Genomic DNA, 23,324 nt, shown 5'->3' with positions numbered 1-23,324 from the left:
CCCTTAGGCGAACTCGTTCGCTCGTTTCCAACCCTACAAACCATGCGAGATGTCTTCACTACCCTAGTTGTGTGGAGGAAGCCAACGGCTGGACAATGACTCCATGCTGTGAAGCCCCTCCTCTCTGCTCCCTCAGTGAGCCCGTCGATGCCAACTTTTCCTCCGTCAAAAAACGCAACGCCAAAACCCCCTCTTTGCCTTGCTTCTTTCTCTCTCTCCCTCCATCCTTTCCCCCATCGAGAGCACCACAACCTTTGCAAAGATCTCACCGCAAGGCCTTCTTCGTCGTCGCCCCGTCACTCTAGAGGTCCGAGGAGATCCGTCGCAACGCTCTCTGCCGGTTCCCCGCCTCCATCCTCTCCTTCCCACAACCATGCAGTCAATCTCGTAGTCGTGAGCCTTCCCTGTTCTAGCCGACCTCATCGTGCGCTCACCCGTGCCCTAGTGAGACTTGTTGTCCCCTTTCCTCCCCCTCCCGTAGGCTCTCTCGCCACTGTCACATGTCGTGCGCCGCCATGGTCACCGTCTCATCTGCTTGCTGCTAAATGCTGTAGACACCTCAAATTAGACCTCTAAGACGCATTAAGGCACCTTCTTCCCTTCGTTGGCTGATCCATAATGCCATTTGCCGCCAACGAGGCACATCGGAGCCATCGTCTTCCTCCCCGTGCTTTCATAACCAAGGGCGGGAAAGACATTTCGCATGGCTTGTCACATCGAAACGGCCAGGTGGCGGCAAAAAGAGGTCAAAATAGCACGCGGGTAAGAACCTCTCTCTTTCAGTGTGGCAAAAATGTTAGGGCGGTGAAGTCGATGGCATTTGAAGAGTGTCCATTCTTAAGGATAGTAAAAACTTAATTATCCCAATGATGCAGGATGAGAGAAGCATTTCACCTTCACCTAAGGAGGGAACATCTCCATGCAAAAAAAAAAAAAAAACAATGGAACATTCTGCTTTTTATAAACAGGACTGTCTATTCCCATCAGCTGCAAATGATGCGGGATGGCAGTAACACTTTCCTTCACCGAACTACGGAAGAATTTGTGTTGTAAATGATACCGTAAAATTCCAATCAGGTAGAGATGTTGCTGGATGACAGTAACACTTTCCCTCCCTTTCTTGTGCTTGAATCACACTCACTTTGGGGGGCAGGGAGGGACGGTCAAGTCAAGTGTCAAACACTCCAAAAACCCCAGGCTGATTAGGGCAAAGATGGTGATGATTCAATACTTGGCCTTCCTGACAAACATCTCTGATGAGTGTGATAGTGACATGGGACAGAGTGTCAAGCTAAAGTATTAATCCATTTGTGTCCTTCCTCCTAATTCCCTTTACCTGTAGGCAAGGGCAATCAATTGCACTCATGCACACATGTATTAGTTCATTAATGATTGATTAGTTAATTGATTGGATGTGAATGACAGGGGTCTGGAATATGAACGGATGGATAGGTCGGTAGGTAGTATATGGATGGATGCCCATCCGTTTCAGCCACGAGGAGGAACCCTAATCCCATCAGTTACCCAATTCCATTTCCCCGTCCACAACAAATTGTCATTTCCCACCTGTTCTTACACCACTACCATACCACATATCAACCATCCTTCCCCAACTAGAAATTCCCCAGGCACCTACTCCTCGTTCCAATCCACGAAAGGCACCTCCTTTTTATTTCTTTGGTTGGATTTCTTGCTTCTTCTTCTCTTCCTTCCTCTCCACAAACCAGTAATCTCTGGAAAATTATTTGCAGCTCATTCGGTGCCTTTTTAGGTCAATTTTGAGGGAAGGGTGCTGTGTGGTTCCTTGCTGCCGGCGGTTTCTTGCTGCCAGTGCTTTCTTGGGTTGGATTCTGGTACCTCGGTGATTCTTGCGTTGCGGCGGTCAAGGCGAGGAATTGGGCGGGACTCCAGCTCAAATCGGTGCCTTGTTGGGTTAAATCGAAAGATTCCTTTATGGGCGACGCCATGGGGGTCAGCGCTCTCAAGGCACCATAACTAAGGTAGTTTCCTAATCTTCTTGTGGTGAACTAGTTAGTTGTAGGATTCATTCCCCTTTCGTTTCTGAAGATTTCATTGAAATGGTGGTGACACGCATGCAGCTAAAATTTGCCATTATTGCTGCTCACAGATCTGAGGTTTGGTGCTGTCAGCTGGTGTGAGTCTGATTGCTGTGTCCATAAACAGATTCTTCGGAGCTGATTTTTGGTGAGGGGGTGAGGAGGAAGGAGGATGTCTTTCAGGAGCCTGATTCAGGAGATGAGGGACGAGTTCGGGAGCATCTCGCGGCACAGCCTGCGGTCCCGGTCTCACCGGTCTGGGAACGCGCCGCGGGAAGCGGCCGTGGGGTCATCCGAGGAGGCGCTGCAGCAGAGCTGCTGGGCGCGGCTGCCCCCCGAGCTCCTGCGGGAGGTGCTGGTCAAGATCGAGGCGTCCGAGAGCTGGTGGCCGGCCCGCAGGGACGTTGTGGCGTGCGCGGGCGTCTGCCGGACCTGGAGGGGCATCATGAAGGAGATCGTGCGCGTCCCGGAGTCTTCGGGGAAGCTCACGTTCCCCATCTCACTCAAGCAGGTTTGCACTTTTCAATCATCCTGGCTGTGGCGTTAGATGTTAGGGTATACTTGGCTCCTGGCCTGGTCTATCTCGGCAAGAATTTGCTTGGCAAGCTCGTCTGCTCGGGCAAGAAAACCCTTGCCTACGAATCGGCTCTCCTGCAAGAGCAAGGTTGCGCAGCCAGCGTCCATCTCGTCAACCTCGCAGCAACAGAGCTTTTAGCCGACACAACCTCAGAGAAATCGCAGCCAAGTTGAGAGAAGGGATACAAGGGAAGGAAAAGAGAATGAAAAAGGAGATCATCATTGTCCAAATCGAGCTTGTCGCTGAGCAGGGGAAGAGGAGGAAGGGCATGGGGAGCCAGGTGGTACTGCACATGCACTCCGCTGCCATCCCTCCACTCAAGGCCTTCATCCTTGCTGTCGTCCTGCGCTCGAGGCTGGCAGCAGCAAGTGCTCTCCCATCTGTCCAGCTTATGCATTTGGGGATGCAAATCTCGGATTGTGATGTTCTTGGGCGTAGGAATTTGTGATGCTCATGGTATGGTGGGAATGTGGAAATGATTCCTGTCTAGATTCGTTTCTGATGTTGTGTGATATGTGCTTGCTGTTGAGCCAATTTGGCAAGAGATTAGGAGGGGGAAGAGAGGAGGACACGAGAAGAATCGACCTGTGAATATGGGAACCAAACAACACCCCTTTTCTTGCCTAGCCTTGCTCAGCTAGGCTGGGCAATCCTTGCTGAGCTAGATTGTGCTGGCAAAACAACCAAGCATGCCCTTAATGGCTGCTGCTACTGTTGCGCCTGTGCAATTGTTCCATTGCCATTGCGATGCTTAGGATCAATGTTGTCAGACTACTCATTAGACTAGTCCTTCTGCGGGTCAATAGTTGCGTGAATTTTTTTAGTTGAGCGGTTATGGATGGCGATTGATGAGTGCTGTACTGCTGTATCATGCCTTGTGTTGAACTGTTGCTCAAGTTTTTTAATGTCTGTGACTGCACTCTGAAGAAATGGGCTACCTCTTTCACAGGAGGTGTCAACGATCTTTTTTTTTAAAAGGTCTGACATTGAAAAGCTTCTAACATTGGATTGCTAGGTAATTGTAATTATATAATTTCTGTCTTTTGAGAGTAGAGAGGTTTGTTGAGAAAACAAACTCCGTCATAACAAATTATGTATCAAGTACTCGTGAGAAAACAGATAAGTAAATTCTACTGGATAGTCCTTTCCCCTTTCAATGCTGGTTTTGACAAGTTTAGCATGAATTACAGTATCAAAAGTACATTTTCTTTTGTCATTTCAGTAAGAATTTTCCGCACTTCTGTGGATCTTATAGTTATCATTGGTTGACGAATTTATTTTAGCTTAATAGTGTCGTGACATGATCTCCATGACTTGCAGCCTGGCCCAAGGGATGGCACTCTTAAATGTTTCATCAAGAGGGACCGGACTACTCAGACGTACTATCTGTATCTTGGACTCACGGAAGGTATGATTTCATCCATCCTCGTTTGGTTGGATAATGCATCTATAGCTGTATTGACATAGAATCATAGTTTCCATATCTACAATATGGCGGTGTGGTGGTGTTTTGCTCCTCGCCACAGCGACGCCACGGCACCGAAGTGTATGGTGCCCACCTGGAGCGGGAGTGGGAGAGGCGCAAGAGACGCGGCGGCGCGGGGCGGAGCACCCTAGGGTGAGAGAAGCGTGTGCTGGGGCGGCATGGGGCGATGCGCTGGGGAGTGGGTGGGGCGGCGGTGGCACGGGGCAGAGAGCTGGGAAGATGGTGGGTGGAGGCGGCTGTGACCTGTGAGGGAAGAGGTGGGGCTATGGAGGCGGTGTGAGGGAAGAGGTGGAGGCGGTTGTGGGCTAAACCCTATGATAGATTTGCTATGGGCTTTTGGGCTGGGCCTAATATGTCGTGGCTAATGCCAGACCTTGATAAATAATTCTGAATTGTCTGAAAAAATAAATTAATTGATTAATGACCGATTCTTCATAATATTACAAAGTACAAAAGCACATCAGCAAGTTTTCCTCTTGACTATGCTGTGTATTCCCCAAGCCGATGTGTGTATGGCGTCGCCATGCCACGCGCCATAAGCGCTGTAAAGTTGTGAAGGTGGTGGGTCGTCGCGCCTCGCCACGCCACCGTAACAACTATGCATAGAATAGATTTGTGCTTACTGTTTCTGGAATAATTTTTTTGTAGCACTTGTTGATGATGGAAAGTTCCTACTTGCCGCACGCAAATGCCGAAAGCCCACATGCACGGACTACCTAATTTCTCTTGATAGGGATGATATCTCAAAGGGAAGCAGCACCTATATTGGCAAGCTAAGGTCAATATTCGAGATTTGATGTCTGAATACATTAAAGCTGTAATTTGTTCTGGCTTATTTTTAAAATAATACACATAAGCAATGCCTTTTAATTCTACTACTGGTTATTTGAGTTAAAGCATCACATGCAATGCTTTATTTCTTTGTCACTTGCCAGTTTGTAAAAAATATGTTTAATACACATAAGCAATTGCCCTTTAGTTCTACTACCAGTTGTTTGTGTTAAAGTATCAGCTGCAATATGTTATTTCTTTGTCCCTTGCCGGTCTTTGGAAAATACACTTAAAGAAAGTTCTATCTGTTTTTTCATATATTTTGTACCCTCAAACCCCTAACATCAACTGCTCTTTGGTAGCACAACAAATAATATGCACTTTGCTGTCAATAATATATTGTTTATGAAGAGTATTCACTTGAAAAGCATACATCTTTCTTGCCGCTACATACATCCATATTACTATTTAAACTTCAAACTAAGTTGTTATCTGAGTTACTTTTGTTGGAAACAAAAAAGCTGCACTACAAATTAACATTAACTAACCAACTCTTTTTTGAACAGATCAAACTTTCTCGGAACAAAGTTTACTGTCTATGATGCTCATCCCCCATATGATGGAGCGGTGGTTTCTAAGAGTTGGTCTGCACGTGCGATTTGTTCAAACCAGGTCTCTCCTAGAATTCCTGCTGGGAATTATCCAGTCTCACATATTTCTTACGAGCTGAATGTTCTGGGCTCCAGGTATGGGCAATTAACAGCCTTGCTCCGACAAATTAAATCTGAACTTTTGTTTTGGTAAACATACTTACCTGACTAGGAACAAACTCCTGGTATGTGAATTTGGGGCATAAAGAATTTTGGTGGTGATAATTGCAACTGCATTGCTGGGTCAATAGCCGTACTGATAAAACTGTTGGTATGTAACAATTGTACAAGGTGCTTAGATGTTAGTTGGCATTTCATGGTTAAAAGACTATGTAAGAGCCATATTACCTTCTTTGATTATTATTTTTCCGGACCAAGGGTAATCCCTTGTATTTCCTTTACATAATGGTCCTGACCCAAACCATAAAACTGCAAGCATATCCCGGCCAACGTATGGGCAAAAGATAACTGGCATATCACCCCCTTTGACAGGCAGAACATTTTAGATCATGATTGACACAGCTTAGTAAAACTAGATTTGGTTGCTTTTATATACTAGCTTAGTTGGTTAGGGTCTTGCCCACCTGGGTTTGAGTCCTAGACTCGGCACTGGTGCTCGTATTTATAAAATGGCTATATATATCCTTGATGTCTTGATGTCCTGTTGGTATAGAGGCCAGAAGTTGTACTTCTTCATCTAACGAACATAAGATAATATCACCAACTGTCATGTTGCTTGCTTGTTGCAGAGGTCCAAGAAGGATGAACTGTGTTATGGATTCCATCCCCGCATCAGCTGTTGAGGAAGGAGGGAAAGCTCCAACACAGACTGAATTTCCTCTTAGCAGCCTTGACTCTTTCCCATCAATTCCATTCTTCAGATCTAAATCTGCTTGGATAGACAGTTCAACTTCACAATCATCCACTGAGAAGGAGGAGAGGCTGGTGTTGAAGAACAAGTCTCCTAGGTGGCACGAGCAACTTCAGTGTTGGTGCCTCAATTTCCGAGGGCGGGTCACAGTTGCCTCGGTGAAAAATTTTCAGTTGGTGGCTTCAGATGATAATGGACCAGGGAACCAGGAGCAAGACAAAGTGATTCTCCAGTTTGGAAAGATTGGAAAGGACTTGTTCACCATGGACTACCGTTATCCAATATCGACATTTCAATCATTTGCAATTTGTCTGAGCAGTTTCGATACCAAAATAGCCTGTGAATAAGACAAGGTGATTTTCTCCTTGCTTATACTAAGGGCATGCAGTTGGTTACTGGATAAAGTGGCACTTCAGGGTAACTTCCATATGCGGCTAATCTACAATAACGTCCAACATTGCTCCTTTCCCACCTCATACCAAATGTCCAGTTCTTTACCAATGTTAGCGATATCTGACCTTCTTGGGTTTGCACATATCCAGTTAAACTTTTCTGTGAGATGTTTAGATTCAAAAGCAGATAGTTACTATTGGCAGCTGTCCCTTATGTTGCTAGTGATATCATTATACATCTATTGACCCAGCAATCAAATCTGTTCTGTATTACAATGTAAAATGCAAATCACCAATGTTGAAGCCGAAGCTCTCCGTAGTTACAACTCTTGAGCATCTGTTAGGCTGTTTGTCGAAGTACTACATCTGCAGCTAATGACTATTTTTTCTTTTGAAAAATAAGTTATTAGGTGCAGATTTACTTGGACAATCAAACGTTTCCCCTCTCCACTTTTAACTCTAATCGGCTACCTGCAGGCGCTGGACAACGATGGCAGATGGAAGATGAAAGCAATACTAGTGCATGATTCATGCTTGATGTCGAAGCAGGAGTATTGGGTAAACCATGTCGCCTGAAGAAGTCGTCCAAATTATAATGATATTGCTGTGTACATTGCTATATCTAGTTTATTTTTCCTATTAATGAATACTATATATACATTATTTGCCCGCGCCAACAAGTCAAAGTCTAGAGTTTTTTTTTTCCTTTTTTATTTCCCTGGAAAACGGCTGGCTTGTGCTTGCGTTGTGTGGCCATTGGCCAGGGCTGTCGTCAGACTTGATGAGTTTGTGAGAATAGGAAGCTTCGAGTTGATATATAGCTGTAACAATAATGTACTAGTACAAGTTCTGAGTTTAATGTTTGGTTGGTGTTTCATTCATGGTCTTTTCTGTAAGTTAATCATGCAGATTCCAAATGCAGCATGGTTTGTCACAGCATTTGCAAAGGACATCTCACATCATTGGAGCAGAAATATGTCGCCTCGATTCTTGAGTTGGCATCGCAATAATACATTTTCTCAACGAAACAACAATATATCACCATCAGCATGATCATAAAAAACAATTTAGTAGCCTTCCAATAAGATAAAAATTATAATGAAAGGTCATATAAGTACAATATAGTTATAGACTCAAAACTCTTGTTCTTATTGAGACCCTGTTTATAAGTAGAGTATACAATCCGGCTCCTAAATTACAATAATCTACCAATCTATTATATAAATTATACAATCCAATTTTTACAATTTAACCTCTACAATTTACAATCTATAAACTACTTTTTACAAACTCCAACATACAGCCCTGCTACAATCATTATCTCATCTCATCGCAGCACAAATTTACTGCTCAATCATCCTAAATGAAGTACTATAAAACTGCTACTACACGGTAGTACTGGACACAGTAGTACTAGACACACAGTAGTACATCGAGAAGACGCGATAACGCCGTGTCACTCACACGGTCTGAACCTCCCTCGCGTCGCCCTGCTCGGAGGCGGACGGCACGGTGAGCAGCTCGCCGCCGTCAATGGCGCCCGGCAGGTCGTCCTCGTGGACCTCCTCCGGGCACTCCAGGGCGCGCACGAACTGCACGAACTGCGGCCAGTGGGCCGGCGAGAAGAACTCCGCGCCCATCCGCTGGTACGTGAACTGGCAGGGCCGGGTGCGCTCGGCGGTTAGCAGCGCAGCCCAGGCGCCCGTGGAGCGGGCCCCGTCTTTCGCCACGGCGAACGGCACGCTCTCCGCGGCGAGCCGCGCCCCGTGCTGTGAGCAGGCGTCCTTGATCCGGACCAGGAGCTCATCCGCCGGGCTTGACCCGGCAGCGTCCTCCACGCCGGACGCGATCACCGTACACGCGTGCCGCGCGAACATCTCGGCCACCGGGCCGTACCCGCCGTGGAGCCCGGCGGTGGCCTCCGTGGGGCGCGACCTGTGCAGGAGCGGCACCTTGGCGGACAGCTCGACGGGCTTGCCGCCGAACGCCCTGGACGCTGCGGCCAGGACGCGGTCGCCGTGGCCCAGGAGCTCCCCGGTGTACCAGGACAGGAAGAAGCCCCCGTACTCGGTTTTCCACGAGCCACCGGGCTCCCTGAAGAATGCGGACGACTCCGGCGACTCGTCGTACCGCGGCCCGTCGTGCGGACCTGTCAGGCCCCACAGCGGCTGCCCGGAAGACTCGGCGTGCCTCTTCAGCCTGGCCAGCATGTACTTGTCGTAGCACTGGAACTCGCCGACCCCGGAGCCGCATCTCCCCGGCGGGTACGACGGGTACCGGAGCTCGCCGTTGGGACCCAGGCTCACAGTCACGTCCTATATGAACCAAGAAAACTAGTCAAAGAAGAGCCTTTTACACTTGGGCGCATTTCGGAAGGAAGACGAAGTTTTCTTGTATTTCTCTTTTACCGTAATTGTAGATCCAAAGAAATCTTCGAAAACGTCGGCGAAGCTGCGGAAGAAGGCTTCGTATGCTTCGAGCGGCGACTTGCCGGCGAGCACCGGGAGCTCGTCGACGGCGAAGGAGAGGCACCCCTCGCGGCGGTGCCCGGAGCGGTCTGTGAAGAGGGCGTCAGGGGCGGCGACCCATCGGGGGAGCGCGGCCCCGTCGGTGTTGAGCGAGACACGGAGGCTGAGCCCCGCGTCGCGGACCATGCCGGCAACGGCGACGTACCCGGCCCACTCGAACAAGTCGCCAGAGCCAGGCTGTACGATGGCCCAGGACACCGGCATCTCCACGCCGTCAACGCCGAGCAGCTTCAGCGCGCGCAGCGCGGCCGACACGGCCTTGGGGCGGTTCACCGCTCGGCCGTCGGAGACCACCACGTCCGCGGGGAGGCCCACGAACAGCGTTACCGCCCCCGCGTCCTCCTCCTCGTCGTCCACCTGATCGGCGCCGGTGACGTCCTTGCGCGGCTCGACGGAGAGGTGGGCCCGCGCGGGGCCCAGCCTAGCCCGGACGGCCCCACTTGAACGCCGCGCAAAGCCTAGCCGTACAACGCCCGGCTGGCCTTGACCAGCCAACGACGCCTCCCCGAAGCACCTCCACCTCGCCGGCGAAGCCGCCGCCGCCGCCGCCGCCCGCAGCATCAGCACGGCCTCCATGGGGTCGTTACTGCCCACGTCAGCAGACTGGGATGCGTTGTTCGCTTCACTTTCGCTTTTGCGCTTGCGTCTGCTTGGGTGTGTGTGGTGTGGTTGGTGCTGCTGATTTTTCATCTCATTTTTTCGCGCGTATTTATGGGTGAGGAGAGCAGAGGGAACAAAAAGGACGGCGCCACGTGGCACTGGAGCCAGCGGCGGTCAGGTGCTCGGTTTTCCGCACCGGATTTCCCTGCGCCGCTCGGCCTTATCCTATCAATGGCGAGTGGGACCTATCTAGTCTATAGCGTCAGGATTTCCCTGCGCTGCCCTGTTTTATCCACCCAATGACGAACGGGCCCATCTGCACCTGACCTAGTACTAGTATTCGCGACGTGGGGACGGCGCGAGGGTGTTCCGGTCATTTGGCACACGGCGGGTGAACTTGTGGATAAGATGACACGTAGGAACGCGCAGCCGCCACGCCGCCCATGAATGTGGGTCGGGCGGTGGTCAAGGATGTCAGCCGGTCAGGTCCGGTCGGGGTGCGTGGGTTTTAAATGCGGTGGGACGATTTCGGGTTTAGAAATTGCCCCGTAGACCATCAGGTTGAGGTTTTGATTCGGGTCGGGTGTATGATTGGGTTTAATTTACACCTGCGGGTATTCTACGGGCCTTGATTTGAGTCGGGTCCCGGGTAACCCCTCTTTCTCCCTTTTTATGGCTCGTGTGTGGTGCCTGCTCTTCCTCGGTTTTTCTCTCAGTTTCTAAGTCCTCGTCAGAATCAAATGTTGATTTTATACCTGATAAAAAAATTTATAGTAGGATCGAGTTTGATATCTTGAGTTTCAGATTGGATGTGTTCTCGCTTCACTTGATTTTGATTCGATCCATTGCCACTATTAGTGATAGTGGAGGCGGAGGTTGGCGTGCGGGCCCGTGTCACCATCCTGTGGGAGGAGTGGCGCTAAAGTGTCGGGCTGAAAAGTGAATTGTACCTGTATAGAAGAATTTTTTAATATATAGATTCACACATCACCCATACATACTACATGTACACATGTGTGTCTGTTTATATACACGCTAGAAGAAAATAGAATGCTCAAGATCTTATAGCAACTCCAGCAACTTCCTTAAATCACATTCTCTATATCTTCAATATAGAGAATGTCCTAAAAAGATTTCAGCTTTATATTTCTTCAGTCTCAAGCAGCTTCCCTAAAAATCCATCCCCTATATCTCAGAATCCTCTATTTTATTTGTATCCAACAGCTATAATTCAAACAGCCAAAATTCAAACAGCAAAAATTCAAACGGCCATAGTTCAAATGGCAAAAATTTAAACGGCTATAATTCAAACAGCTATTTCTCCAACGGATACATTTCTAACGGTTATTTCTCTAACAACTATATTTTGAACTTATATATTGCCTATTCTTGGACCTCTCCTCTACCAAACCATAATGAGTCGTCGTAGCTTTCTCATGCAACATGTCTTGGAGTCGTTGTCGTCGTCTGATGATGACGATGAACTCATTGTTGATGCCGCGCAAACATCACACAATCAATATAGCTTTTGAATGCCCCACGCCATGGTGGTTATGTGCCTGGCCGTCAAGAAGTTCATCGCAACAAGGAAGCAGAGCATTCAAGACTACACAATGACTACTTTTCAGATGCTCCTACCTACGGTCCAACTATCTTCAGGCACAGGTTTACAATTAGGTCATATGTTTTCTTCGCCTTTTGTGATGATCTCTTGTTTATAAATTATTCTTCTTTTTGCACAGGTTTAAAATGTCACGTTCTCTATTTTTGCGCATAGTAAATGTTGTAGAAGGCCATGATGACTATTTTGTTTAGAAAAGAAATGCTACTGGATATTTTGGGTTATCTTCTATGCAGAAGATTACCACAACATTTAGAATGATAGCCTATGGAGTACCGGCAGATGCTACTGATGATTATGTTCGCATTGGAGAAAGCACTACCATAGTGTCGGTGTATTTAGTGAAGGGGTATCCTAGCTAAACGTACTTCGCAGGAGACCTAGCAATTAGAAGAGTATATTACACAAGGTCTAGTTGGTCGTGCGATCAGGGTGTAGCCATAGCGACCAATCTAACACCTACACGACCAGTCTCCCTGCACCATTGCATATACCCGCAACCAGCCCCACTGGTTGTAGGGCCAGATTTGACGCAACCTGTCCAGAGCGCTTTTTCTGATAAATCACTTAAGTGTTTTCTTTCCCTAGGTGCCTGCATTAGTGGACGAAGTTTTGGACGGTGCAGTTGGGCATTGTCCCATCTCGTAGCATTAAATGTTGCGGGATAGGACTTTGCTGCCTGGCATGGTGGCGCACGGCGGATGGGACGTTGTTGGCAACCCGACCAGGCAAGTGGACAGGGTCGGCGGAGAAAGGCATTATCCCGTACCGTAGCATTAAGTGTTGCGGGATAGAACTTTGCTGGCTGGCATAGTGGCGCACGACGGATGAGACGTCATCAGCAGCCCGACCAGGCAAGTGGATGGAGTCGGCACAAAAAGACCTTATCCCGTCCTGTAGTATTAATTGCTGCGGGGCGGAACTTTTCAGGCCATCACAGCGGCGCACGGCACAAGTTACATAGGATCCTTAGAGCAAGTGGGCATGCCTGGTCCTCTGTAATGATGGTTTGAGTTAGATATTAGGATGAACAGAGGTCTTCTGTTTGGATCCACATGTAAGTTCTCCTCCTTCCTACCATATATAAGGGGACGAGGAGGAGGAGGGAAAGGGGCGAGACATCATCTGTAATTCAACCGAGATCCTTCATAACACACAGGACGTAGGGCTATTATCTTCCGAAAGGCCAAAACCTGTATAACTCCTTGTGTGGTCGAACCCACGGTACAGACCATCCGTCTGGGCCGCATGCTCGTCGACGGCGAAAGCTCAATCAACCTCATCTTCGCTGACGCACTAGACGCCCTACAAATTCCAAGAAGCTCGTTGAGGTCGTCTCCACCTTTCTTCGGGATCACTCCAGGCTCCTCGGCCAAGCCACTGGGACAAATCGAATTGTCCGTCACCTTTGGCTCGCTAGACAACTTCAGAACCGAAAGGATCATTTTTGATGTGGCCGACTTCGGGACCGCCCGTCCTGCTTCTGCTCGTCGAGCTCCGTTGCAAACATGCTGCTCGCCGATGTCCGCGACCGCCGTGTGCTGGACCGTGTGGGCCGTCTCAGATCCAGAGGAGCAGCGGTGAGACACCGCCGGTGGGCCTCCAGGCGTGCAGGAGCGAGCAGGAATGGTCAGGAGACGTGCGGATGTGAGGACAACAAATGGAAGAGACCCTAGATTTGAGGGACCAGGGATCGTAATTTAGGGGACGAACAAGAATAGGAAATCGGATTGGAAAATTACTGGAGACATGTTTGTAGCTCATATTCCTTTTATTTGACTATAGGGGAACAAATAAGGATACTGCCGAAGATGTTCTTAGAACGCGGAAACCTACAGTAACGAGGCAGAGTTGACGTCAAGAGATCGAGATGGCCCGGCAGGGAAGGGGGGCGTGCTGCTGACGCGGCAGGGTGGACATGTGGCCCCGCAGCGCGTCCGCGGCCAGCCGGTGCACGGCGTCACGCGTGGATTTGGAATTCGCCTTTCGGTCCGGCTCCCATGTGAGGTTGGTGCGACGCGACCACTTTGGTCATCGATCCACCAACCGATCCGTGGATGGTAGTAGTGGTCGGCACGGCAAGGTCAGTGGCGGGGTTCTAGGAAATTCCGTGGATGGTAGTAGTGGTCGGCACGGCAAGGTCACTGGTGGGGTCCTAGGAAAGCACCTCGGGTGATGCTTTCACCATTACACGATGCATCTGCTGGTTATAAAGGACAATAAAACTGTGTCGCCCATCTCAACTCGTTAAATTAAGAAATAAGGAGAGAGCTGCCAAATTAACTGGTTTTTTATACTCTCGGAAGAGCGATTTGGTTTCAAGTACTGGCGCTATCTCCAAGGCACTCGTACAGCTACGTGAGTGTGAGTCTCTTCTTTGAAAAAAAAAACTAAAAAATACGGCTCAAGTGAAACAACATGACTAATTAACTATGGAAGACCAACCCATTATTAGTAAATTTAAAAGGCAAACGTGGTACAAAACTTGCCAAAAACGTGACAAACAACATCCTAATAACACCAAATCAAAAAGGAAAAATATTAATTTGGAATAATAATCAACACAGCAATAGGAAAACGAAACCTTTATAATCCATCGTCCAGATTAATCTACACGTAGCTGTGCTCTATGTAAAATTTGACGAGATTGTCATGGTAGAGCACTTTGTGACTTACACGCAACCCTCTTCGACCTCCATGTTCATGCCATCAATATCAATTGTGGCTTCCACAACTACAATGATGGAACCCTACCAAGATCTCCAAAATAACAATTAGGATTTGCCAAGTATGTAGATAGACATGTTTAGGTCCAGGCGTAGAAACTTAGGGGGCATTGGAAGGATGATTCACATTGGAAATTGTTGTATATAGTGCAATAAAAGAGCATATAAATAATTCCACATATGAAAATAAAGCAGTATAACACCGTAAAATTTATTAAACATGATCTTGCATAAGAATGATAGCATACCATCAGAAAAACACCTTTTATCATGTTTAAAGCATCAATGGAACAACAAGTAGCTATTGTAAGTAAAATTACTCTGGATACTATACAACAGTTGGTCCTAAGACAACTGAGGTCCTGCCCTCTAACTGTTGTATTGCACAGATCATAAATTGGGCAAGTTCTAAGCCTCAACTAGATGCAAAACCCAAAGAATTCTCTGATTTTATAATATCTTCCTGAACAGAGAGAGTATAGATAGTTATGCAAGAGAAAAAAATACTATTGCCCATTCTGATGTCGAGCGAAACAGATATCAACAAAACTGAAGCTAACAACAGCACTCTGTCCAAGGATCAAAACTAATAGGCAGGATACCGAAAAAACAGAATAAATACCAAAATTGGTATACATGGGATGAATAGAAAGTCATAAACCACAACCTTCAGTAGCTACCTTTTGAACTCAACCAATTAGAGAACTATGTCGATTCATAGCTGGTGTACTCATACAACAAGCCTAATTTTAGTACAATTTGATCATCATCGAGTATTACAACCCATATAGCCTTGCCATCTAGATTAAAAGAATGAAGGAGAGAGATGTGAAACCTAAAATACTCACGGTGCTTTGCACCCACATGAATCAATAATCCAGGCTAGGAATGGCTAAGAAGTCGTTGTCCTAGAAATCCTATTCGTCGTCAGCGCGTGCGGGCAAGCCTCGACATTCAAAGCTCTGGCCAAATCCAACACATGTGCTTTTCCAATCAACCCCTCTAGTCATAGCACCACCAAGGCCAAAGACTGAGCTGCTCTCAACTCAAGCTCAGATATAATGATCCAAACTGAGAGGAGATCAGAGAAGAAAACAAGAAAATTGAGATGATTCAAATCCACACATAGAGAAGTAGTTTTTCTATGTCCCACCAAGAAGATGGAGCCAGCCCTCAAAACGCTGCGACATCGCCCTCTAGCACCCCACAGTTCCTGCATGAACCGGACGGACAGTTGCATCACCGCCGCTGCTGCTCAGCTGCAACCATCGGCCCCTCTCTCTTTCTTCTCATTTTCCAGCTCTTAGCCCTAGTAGACGGATGCCCTCTCTTTTTGTACCTAGCACTTGGGCTTGGGCCGCACAAAGACCAAAAGGGCCACCAGTCCGGCCAAGAATGAGCCTAGAAAAATATTAAAATTCATGTAACTCTCAACAAGCCCCGCCAAATTTTAATGTTGGAGTTATCCAGTTTGATATACATGATTTGAGTAATTTGTACCTTTCGGGTTTGAACAAGTTACATAGTCGTAGAAAATTTGGCTCACATAGGATGAGGAGGATAAAACCTTGATCCTTAGCCTTGGTGTCAGAGCCTCCTTTTATACAACACCATGTACTAGGCTGCTCTTGCCTTAGCTCTCGGGTAAAACGTTACTGTCATATCCATGTACCTTAGTTCATGAGTACCACCAAGAGAAGTACCTAGCTTCTCTATGATTGTGACCCCACAATCACACTCTGTAGGACGACATCTATTGCCATATGACACTGAATTCATTAAGAGCCAATGACTCACCCTCTCCTACAGAAGAGCAAAACAGTAATTGGGATCGATTTGCTCTTATATCCACACAGCTTGTTTTCCTAGAGCCTAGTTCACGGGATCTCCGATCTCCCATGATAGATTAATGTCTGTGTGAACCTTTTCAGTGGGTAGTAATCCTATTTCTTTTGATGCTGCCTGAATGATTGTTCTAGTCATTCCTTTTGTGAAAGGATCCGTAAAGTTCCTTTCAGACTGAATATAATCCACATCGATTATACCCGTCTCTACTGCATGCCTGAGCATCTTGAGTCATTGTTTTATGTGCTTTAAAGTCTTCATATTGTCCTTCCTACTCTTCACCTTACCAGAACGGTTTGGTTATTGCAGTATGTGAGAACAGCTAGAATTGATTTATCCAATATCAGCAGGTCAGAAAGGAGTTCTCTAATCTATTTTGCCTCTACGGCTGTTGAGTCTAGCGCCCTAGCTCAGCCTCAATCATGGAAAGAGTAAGGATGGTCTGTTTAGATGACCTCCAAGACACCACTCCACGTGCTAGAGTGAAAATATATCCACTCTTAGCCTTATCATATGAGTCATTGATCCAGTTAGAATCACTTAATCCCTTTATGACTGCAAGATGGACAGAATAATAAATACCTAGGTTCTTTGTCCCTTTCAGATACGTAAGTATCCTCTCTAGTGCTATCCAATGATCATCTCCTGGGTTGAACGTGTAACGACTCAACCCGCATACTGCATACAAGATATTAGACCTAGTTGCACTGGTCAAGTACATGAGAGAACCTATCACCTATGAATATTTTAACTGGTTTTTCCCGTAGCTTACATTTTTCTTCAGCTTAGCATTTAAATCATAGGGCGTGGCTGCATGCTTACAGTCTATCATACCAACACGTGTAAGCACCTCGTCTACATAATGGGATTTATATAGAGTTATCCCATTCTCGCCCTTTAGCAGCTTGATGTTTAGAATTACATCAACCTCTCTCAGATCCTTCATATCAAAGTTCTGAAATAGAGAAGACTTAATTTGGTTAATCATTTCCAGGTCTATCCCAAACAACAATATATCATCTACGTATAAACATAGAATGACACATCTTCCCCCACCATAGCGATAATACACACACTTATTGGCTTCATTGACACAGAAGCTGATCGAAGTCAGTGTAATATCAAACTTATCATGCCACTACTTAGGAGCCTGTTTGAGACTATACGGGGATTTCATTAGCCTGCATACTTTACCCTCTTGTCCTATTACCACGAATCCATATGGCTACTACATATAAATCTTTTCATCCAACTCTCCATTAAGGAAAGCGGTCTTGACATCCATCTGATGCACAAGGAGATTATACGAAGCTGCCAGTGCTAAGAGCACGCGGATAGTGAGCAATCTAGCAACAGGAGAATATGTATTGAAGTAGTCATCACCTTCTTATTGCGTAAAAACCCTTAGCCACTAATTGGGCCTTGTACTTTTTTATAGTACCATCGGGTCTGCGCTTTCTCTTAAAAATCCATTTGCAGTCAATCGGCTTGTAGCCAACTAGGAGGTCTGCTAACTCCCAAGTTCCGTTAGTGAAGATTGAATCCCTCTCACTACCGACTGCTTCCTTCCAGTACTCCACTTCTGAAGAAGCGTATGCCTCTGAAAGGTTTTTTAGTTCATCATCCACAATAAAGGTGACAAAGTCATCTCCCAATAATTTTTCAATTCTTTGCCTCTTGCTCCTCCTGAGTTCCAATTCAGGAACTATGTCACTAACACTCTGAGAAGCAGGGTCATCAACTAAAAGATTAGGGATATCAGCCTCCTTCACTCACATAGGAAAGATGTGCTCATTGAATGTTGTATCCCGAGACTCTATTATCGAGTTAATGGTAATGTCTAAGACCTCAGAATGGATCATTAGAAATCTATAGACAATACTCTGGTGTGTGTACCTTAGGAGGACACAATCGACAGTCTTTCATAACATAGTTAACTGTGAGAGTAGCCTCACCCCACCATGAGTTAGCCATACCGGAACTTTGTAACAGAATGTTAACCAAGTCACAAATCTTTGGTTCTTTCTCTCGACTACTATGTTGGCCTGTGGTGAATATGATGGCGTAAACTCATTAAGTGTGCCACTTTCTTCACATAACTCGAAGAAATCCCTAAGAATAAATTCCTCGCCTCTGTCAGACCTCAATCTCTTTATTGTCTTCTCCAGTTGATTTTTCCACCTTGGCCTTATAGATCTTAAAATATTCTAATGCTTCATATTTTGTTCTAAGGAAATAGATATAGCAGAACCTAGTAGCATCATCTATAAGACTAAAAGAAGTATATTTTGCCACCGTTTGTCAATATCACATTCATCTCACAAAGATCAGAATGGATCAACTCAAGTGGCGAGATGCTTCTCTCTCAACCGAGAGAAAGGTTTGCGGGGTTGTTTAGCTCGCACACACACCTCACACTTATGGCTCTTGTCATAATTATCTGAGGGAATAAGATACATCTTGCTCAAACACATAATTGCTTCATTATTAACGTAACACAAATGAGAATACTATATATCAATGTTCTTATTAGAATACGAAGAATAGGAAAAGTTTGTGTAACTATCAAGAATAGAAATGTAGAATATGCCTCCGCAAACATAGTCTTTTTCTACAAATGACCTACACCTGATCAACACTACTTTGTTTGACTCGAAGACTAACTTTATTCCTTGTTGGCACAACATGGATCCGCTGAATAGATTACGGATCATGGCAGGCACAAACAGTACGTCCTTCAGAACAAGAGTCTTACCGGAAGTCAACTTCAATCTCACTCATCCTACTCCACGTACTGTAGCCGATACTCCGTTCCCCATCGATTAGGATCCACCATCTACGCCCACTAGTGGTGTCGCCTTTGCCGGTATTGTCAACCATTGCAACTACCACATGCACTTGGGCTTTAGGTGCATTCTGCTGCTCAGGTGTCGACCCCTTGTCCTTTACGGTCACGGCATCTGTGGACCTTGTGTTCCAACCCACTGCAAACATAGCAGATCTCGGGCTTCTTTTTCTTCATATCATTAGCCTTCGGTCCTAAAAATCCAGAATTGGCCTTCTCTTTATTCACATTTCTCACAGGCTGGTTCTTGTGCTTGACAAGGTTAGCTTGAGCGGGTGTCTTCACCTCACCATAGCATGCCTTAGACTTCTCCTGGACAGTTATAGCAGCTATGAGCTCATTAAGAGTCAATTGATGCTTTAAGTGCTGACGTAAAATGACAAAGTCACGCCAAGAAGTAGGCAGCTTGGCTAGAATAGCATTAACCTAAAAATTCTCAGAGAGGACACAACCATATTGGCCTAAGTCTCGTACAATCAGCTGCAACTCATGTATCAGTTCCATAACTAATCTGCCATCTATTGTACGAAAGTTCAGGTAACTGACCACCATGAAGGACACGTTGTTGTTGTCGCTTTCGGCATACTTGTCATTCAGCTTTGGTCACATCTTTCGTGCTTCCTCGAACCTCATGTAGACGTCAAAGAGCATGTTAAATAGGACGACCAAAAGACGTGCTAGGACTAAGGCATTAGCCTTCTCCCAACAGGCTATTAACGCGTTGAGACACGTTCTTTCGACCTCGTCTTGCATTGTTTCCCCCGAAGGGGCGGGCGGTTCTTCGGTGAGGTCCCAAAAAAATCCGAGCACTATCAACCATAGCCTCGTTCTGGCCTGCCAGCGCTTAAAACTAGTTCCATCGAAGCTTATAGGCTTAATTGCATCCGAGGACGACTGTGGTAGGACAGAAGAGCTAGAACTAGCCAATTCAGAAGCAATAGGATTTCTAGATTGTTGTACATAGTGCGATAAAAGAGCATGGAAATAATTCCACATATGAAAATAAAGCAATATAACACCACAAAATTTATTAAACATGATCTTGCATAAGAATGATAGCATACCATCAGAAGGACACCTTTTATCATGTTTAAAGCATCAATGGAACAACAAGTAGCTATTGTAAGTAAACTTACTCTCAGATACTATACAAAAGTTGGCCCAGGACAACTGAGGTCATGTCTCCTAACTGTTGTATTGCACACATCATAAATTGGGCAAGTTCTAAGCCATAGCTAGATGCAAAACCCAAAGAAGTTCTCTGATTTTAGAATATCTTCCTGGATAGATAGAGTATAGATAGTTATGCAAAAGAAAAGAATACTACTGTCAATTCTGATGTCGAGCGAAATAGTGATCAACAAAATTGAAGCTAACAACAGCACTCTGTCTAGGGATCAAAACTAACAGGCAGCATACCGAAATATAGAATAAATACCAAAATTGGTATACAGGAAATGAATAGAAAGTCATAAACCATAACCTTCAGTAGTTGCCTATTGAACTCAACCAACCAGGGAACTATGTCGGTTCACAGCTGGTGTACTCATACAACAAGCCCAATTTTAGTGCAATTTGATCATGATCGAGTATTACAGCCCATATAGCATTGCCATCCAGATTAACAGAATGAAGGAGAGAGTTGTAAAACCTGAAATACTCATAGTACTTTGCACCCAAATGAATCAATAATTAAGGCTAGGCACAGCAAAGAAGCAGTTGTCCTAGAAATCCTATTCGTCGTCTTTGCTGCCAATGAGAAAGACGGAGATACAAAACCTCACCGCACCATGTTGGAGCATGAGGGCGAGCCTCGACATTCACAGCTTCGACCAAATCTAACACAGGTGCTCCTCCAATCAACCCCTCCAGTCATAGCACCACCAAGGCTAAAGACTGAGCTGCTCTCAACTCAAGCTCAGAGATGGTGATCCAAACCGAGAGATCAGAGAGGAAAACAAGAAAATTGAGATGATTCAAATCCACACACAGAGAAGTAGTTTTTCTGTGTCCCACCAGGAAGGTAGAGCCAGCCCTCAAAACGCTGCGATGTCGCCCTCTAGCACCCCACGATTCCTGCATGAACCGAAGGGGCAGTTGCGCCACCGTCGCCGCTGCTCAGTTGCAGCCGCCAACCCTCTCCCTTTCTTTCTCGTTTTCCAACTCTCAACCCCTAGCAGACCGATGCCCGCAGACGGATGCCCTCTCTTTTATACCCAGCACTTGGGCTTGGGGCGCACAAAGACCATAAGGGCCACTAGTCCAGCTAAGAATGAGTCTAGAAAAACATTAAAATTCATGTAATTCTCAACAGAAATAAATAAAGATAAGGATCTTGCCATTGTGTGAAATTTGTTATCGCGAGAATGATTTAAGGGCCTGTTTATTTGGGCTTCTCCTTCTGGCTTCTCTAAAAAGCTATGCTTCTGGCTTCTCTAAAAAGCTGTTTTTGGATTTTTGCTGTTGAATTTTACATTATTTTTTTGGCTTCTCAGCATATTACTTTTCAAAAAAGCTACTCTCGGCTAGTTTCTCAGCTTCTAGTTTATTTACTCAGAAATAGGTTTCTAACTTCTTAGAAACCACTTTTCAGTAAACTCATTTATTTGGACTTCTGACTTCTGAGTTTCTAACAGAAACAGAAGCCAAAAACAGACTGAAACAAACTGAACCTAAATAATTGGATGTTTGCCCACGAGAAACACTTTGTAAATGCGAGCGGAGGTAGAGTGGGTCAATATTGCAAGTACGACATAAAGAGAAACGAGAGGTTGTTTCGTATTTTGAACGCAACCAAAATTTTGGGAAGATGCCACATCATTTTTCCGTGTAATACGTGGTAAAATTTTAATATAGCATCTCACTCATGCAATAGATTTGCATGTCTTATGTTTAATTAACCCACTTGAATGATTGAATCAATAATGTAACTTAAGAAATCTGTGATGAAGTTTACTGTTCTAAAATAGTGCTATCAAAACATGTGCAATAAAAAAACAACGCCAAACATAATTCATTGTTTACACAAATACAACATACCGCAGAACGCCTAGAGAAAGTATATATATGAAAAATTAACAAACAAAAGGCGAAAGTTTATACTTGAAAGCCATATGCAACTATGCCAGTATTTCTAGAATCGATAGTGGTAGGGTAACATGTATATTTCGATCATAGTCAAGGATTGACCAGTAGAACAACAACTTAAGACTAACAAATTAAGCTCATAGAAACAAAAAACTACACCTGCTAGCTGCCAGCGAGTTTGCGGTAGCCTGACGTGTTTGAACGAGAGGCGTTTGTCTAAGAATTCTAGTAGTGCATATTTAAATGTAGTTAAGATAACATGCATAAAATCCTCTTCCCATTCGCGAGTTCAGTTTTCTTATTACTTGCTTTCTGATTCTGCTTCTCTTTGTCGTCGCGCCAGACCGTATCACGGAGTTCTCTAACTTCGAAGGGTGTCCAGAGGTGGAAACGGTCCGAACGAGCTCGGCTGTGAGCGAGCCGAGTCAACTTCCCAAGTTAAAAATCAGGCTCGGCGGAGGCTGGAACTGGCTCGCGAGGCAGGGTCGATGCTTCCTGACGCAAGTTGCCAAAATCCACCAGCCAAGCCAAACCAAGCGCGAAGCAGCGACGCCACAGCTGCTACGGCACGGACCACATCACGGTGCTAGATCCGGCCTCCGCCACCATCGCTGAGAGGCAGCAACAGAAGCAGAGAGCCAGAGAACATCAGCGAGCGGCAAGCGCACGAGCGTATGCCGTGTTGATTTGCCTAGGCAAGGCACGATGCGGCCGCATCCCCTCCTGTGCAAAACCCAAGGCGTATTAGGAACAGACAAACACAGGGCCATCGGCAGCTGATTTGCCACTAGCGACATGACCAGCCTCCTCACCAATAGGACTTGTGCGCGCTCCCATGGCTGTTGCGGGTCCCGCCGCGAGAGGAGAAGCACCGCACATGTTGTAGCAGGGGTTTGTGTTCTTGGGCTTTCCCTCCTCCATCTTTCTATTTTTTAATGTTTGGTTTCAGAAATAGTAAGGATCGAATCATATTTTATAAGAAATATTTTCTTAATATGCTGAATGAAGCTATCTCTCAATTGATAAGATGAAACCATCCACATTTATTAATCATACTTATTAGTAAAATAATTAATGACATTAGTATGGTTGTATTACTTATTAGTACATATTACTATACGATTAGAATTTGTAAGGATTAATGTGCTAATTAGTGATAATTAATGAGCTAATTAGAGTATGATTATGGTTAAATAGCATATTTTATTATTAATTAGTAATGACTGATAAAAATAACATTAATACACGTTAGTGTATGTTGATTAGTG

The 23,324-nt window shown here is 45.7% G+C and overlaps 2 protein-coding genes across 6 annotated transcripts; one reads left to right on the top strand and one right to left on the bottom strand.

Moving 5' to 3' along the window:
- The first annotated feature begins 1,474 nt into the window (after window positions 1–1,474).
- LOC133912512 (tubby-like F-box protein 6) lies at window positions 1,475–7,681 on the top strand. Of its 5 annotated transcripts, none has more exons than XM_062355291.1 (8): window positions 1,481–1,680; window positions 1,772–2,000; window positions 2,129–2,568; window positions 3,955–4,042; window positions 4,769–4,898; window positions 5,458–5,637; window positions 6,291–6,765; window positions 7,282–7,681. In XM_062355291.1, exons 3-7 carry the CDS (start codon window positions 2,230–2,232, stop codon window positions 6,757–6,759), a joined length of 1,206 nt encoding a protein of 401 aa, XP_062211275.1. In that variant the 5' UTR covers window positions 1,481–1,680; window positions 1,772–2,000; window positions 2,129–2,229; the 3' UTR covers window positions 6,760–6,765; window positions 7,282–7,681. The 5 variants fall into 5 exon arrangements, with proteins under 5 accessions (XP_062211277.1, XP_062211274.1, XP_062211275.1 ...); XM_062355292.1 differs by having other exon boundaries at window positions 1,752–2,000; XM_062355290.1 differs by having other exon boundaries at window positions 1,480–2,000; window positions 2,185–2,568.
- A 265-nt stretch (window positions 7,682–7,946) lies between these two features.
- LOC133912511 (inactive beta-amylase 9-like) lies at window positions 7,947–10,105 on the bottom strand. The gene is made up of 2 exons (XM_062355288.1): window positions 9,213–10,105; window positions 7,947–9,119 (listed from the first exon to the last, which is right to left on the bottom strand). Exons 1-2 carry the CDS (start codon window positions 10,020–10,022, stop codon window positions 8,265–8,267), a joined length of 1,665 nt encoding a protein of 554 aa, XP_062211272.1. The 5' UTR covers window positions 10,023–10,105; the 3' UTR covers window positions 7,947–8,264.
- Window positions 10,106–23,324: the final 13,219 nt, after the last annotated feature.

This window comes from Phragmites australis, chromosome 3 (genome assembly GCF_958298935.1).
Source record: "Phragmites australis chromosome 3, lpPhrAust1.1, whole genome shotgun sequence".
Taxonomy (NCBI): Eukaryota; Viridiplantae; Streptophyta; class Magnoliopsida; order Poales; family Poaceae; genus Phragmites; species Phragmites australis.
This window is presented reverse-complemented; position numbering and strand designations above follow the sequence as displayed.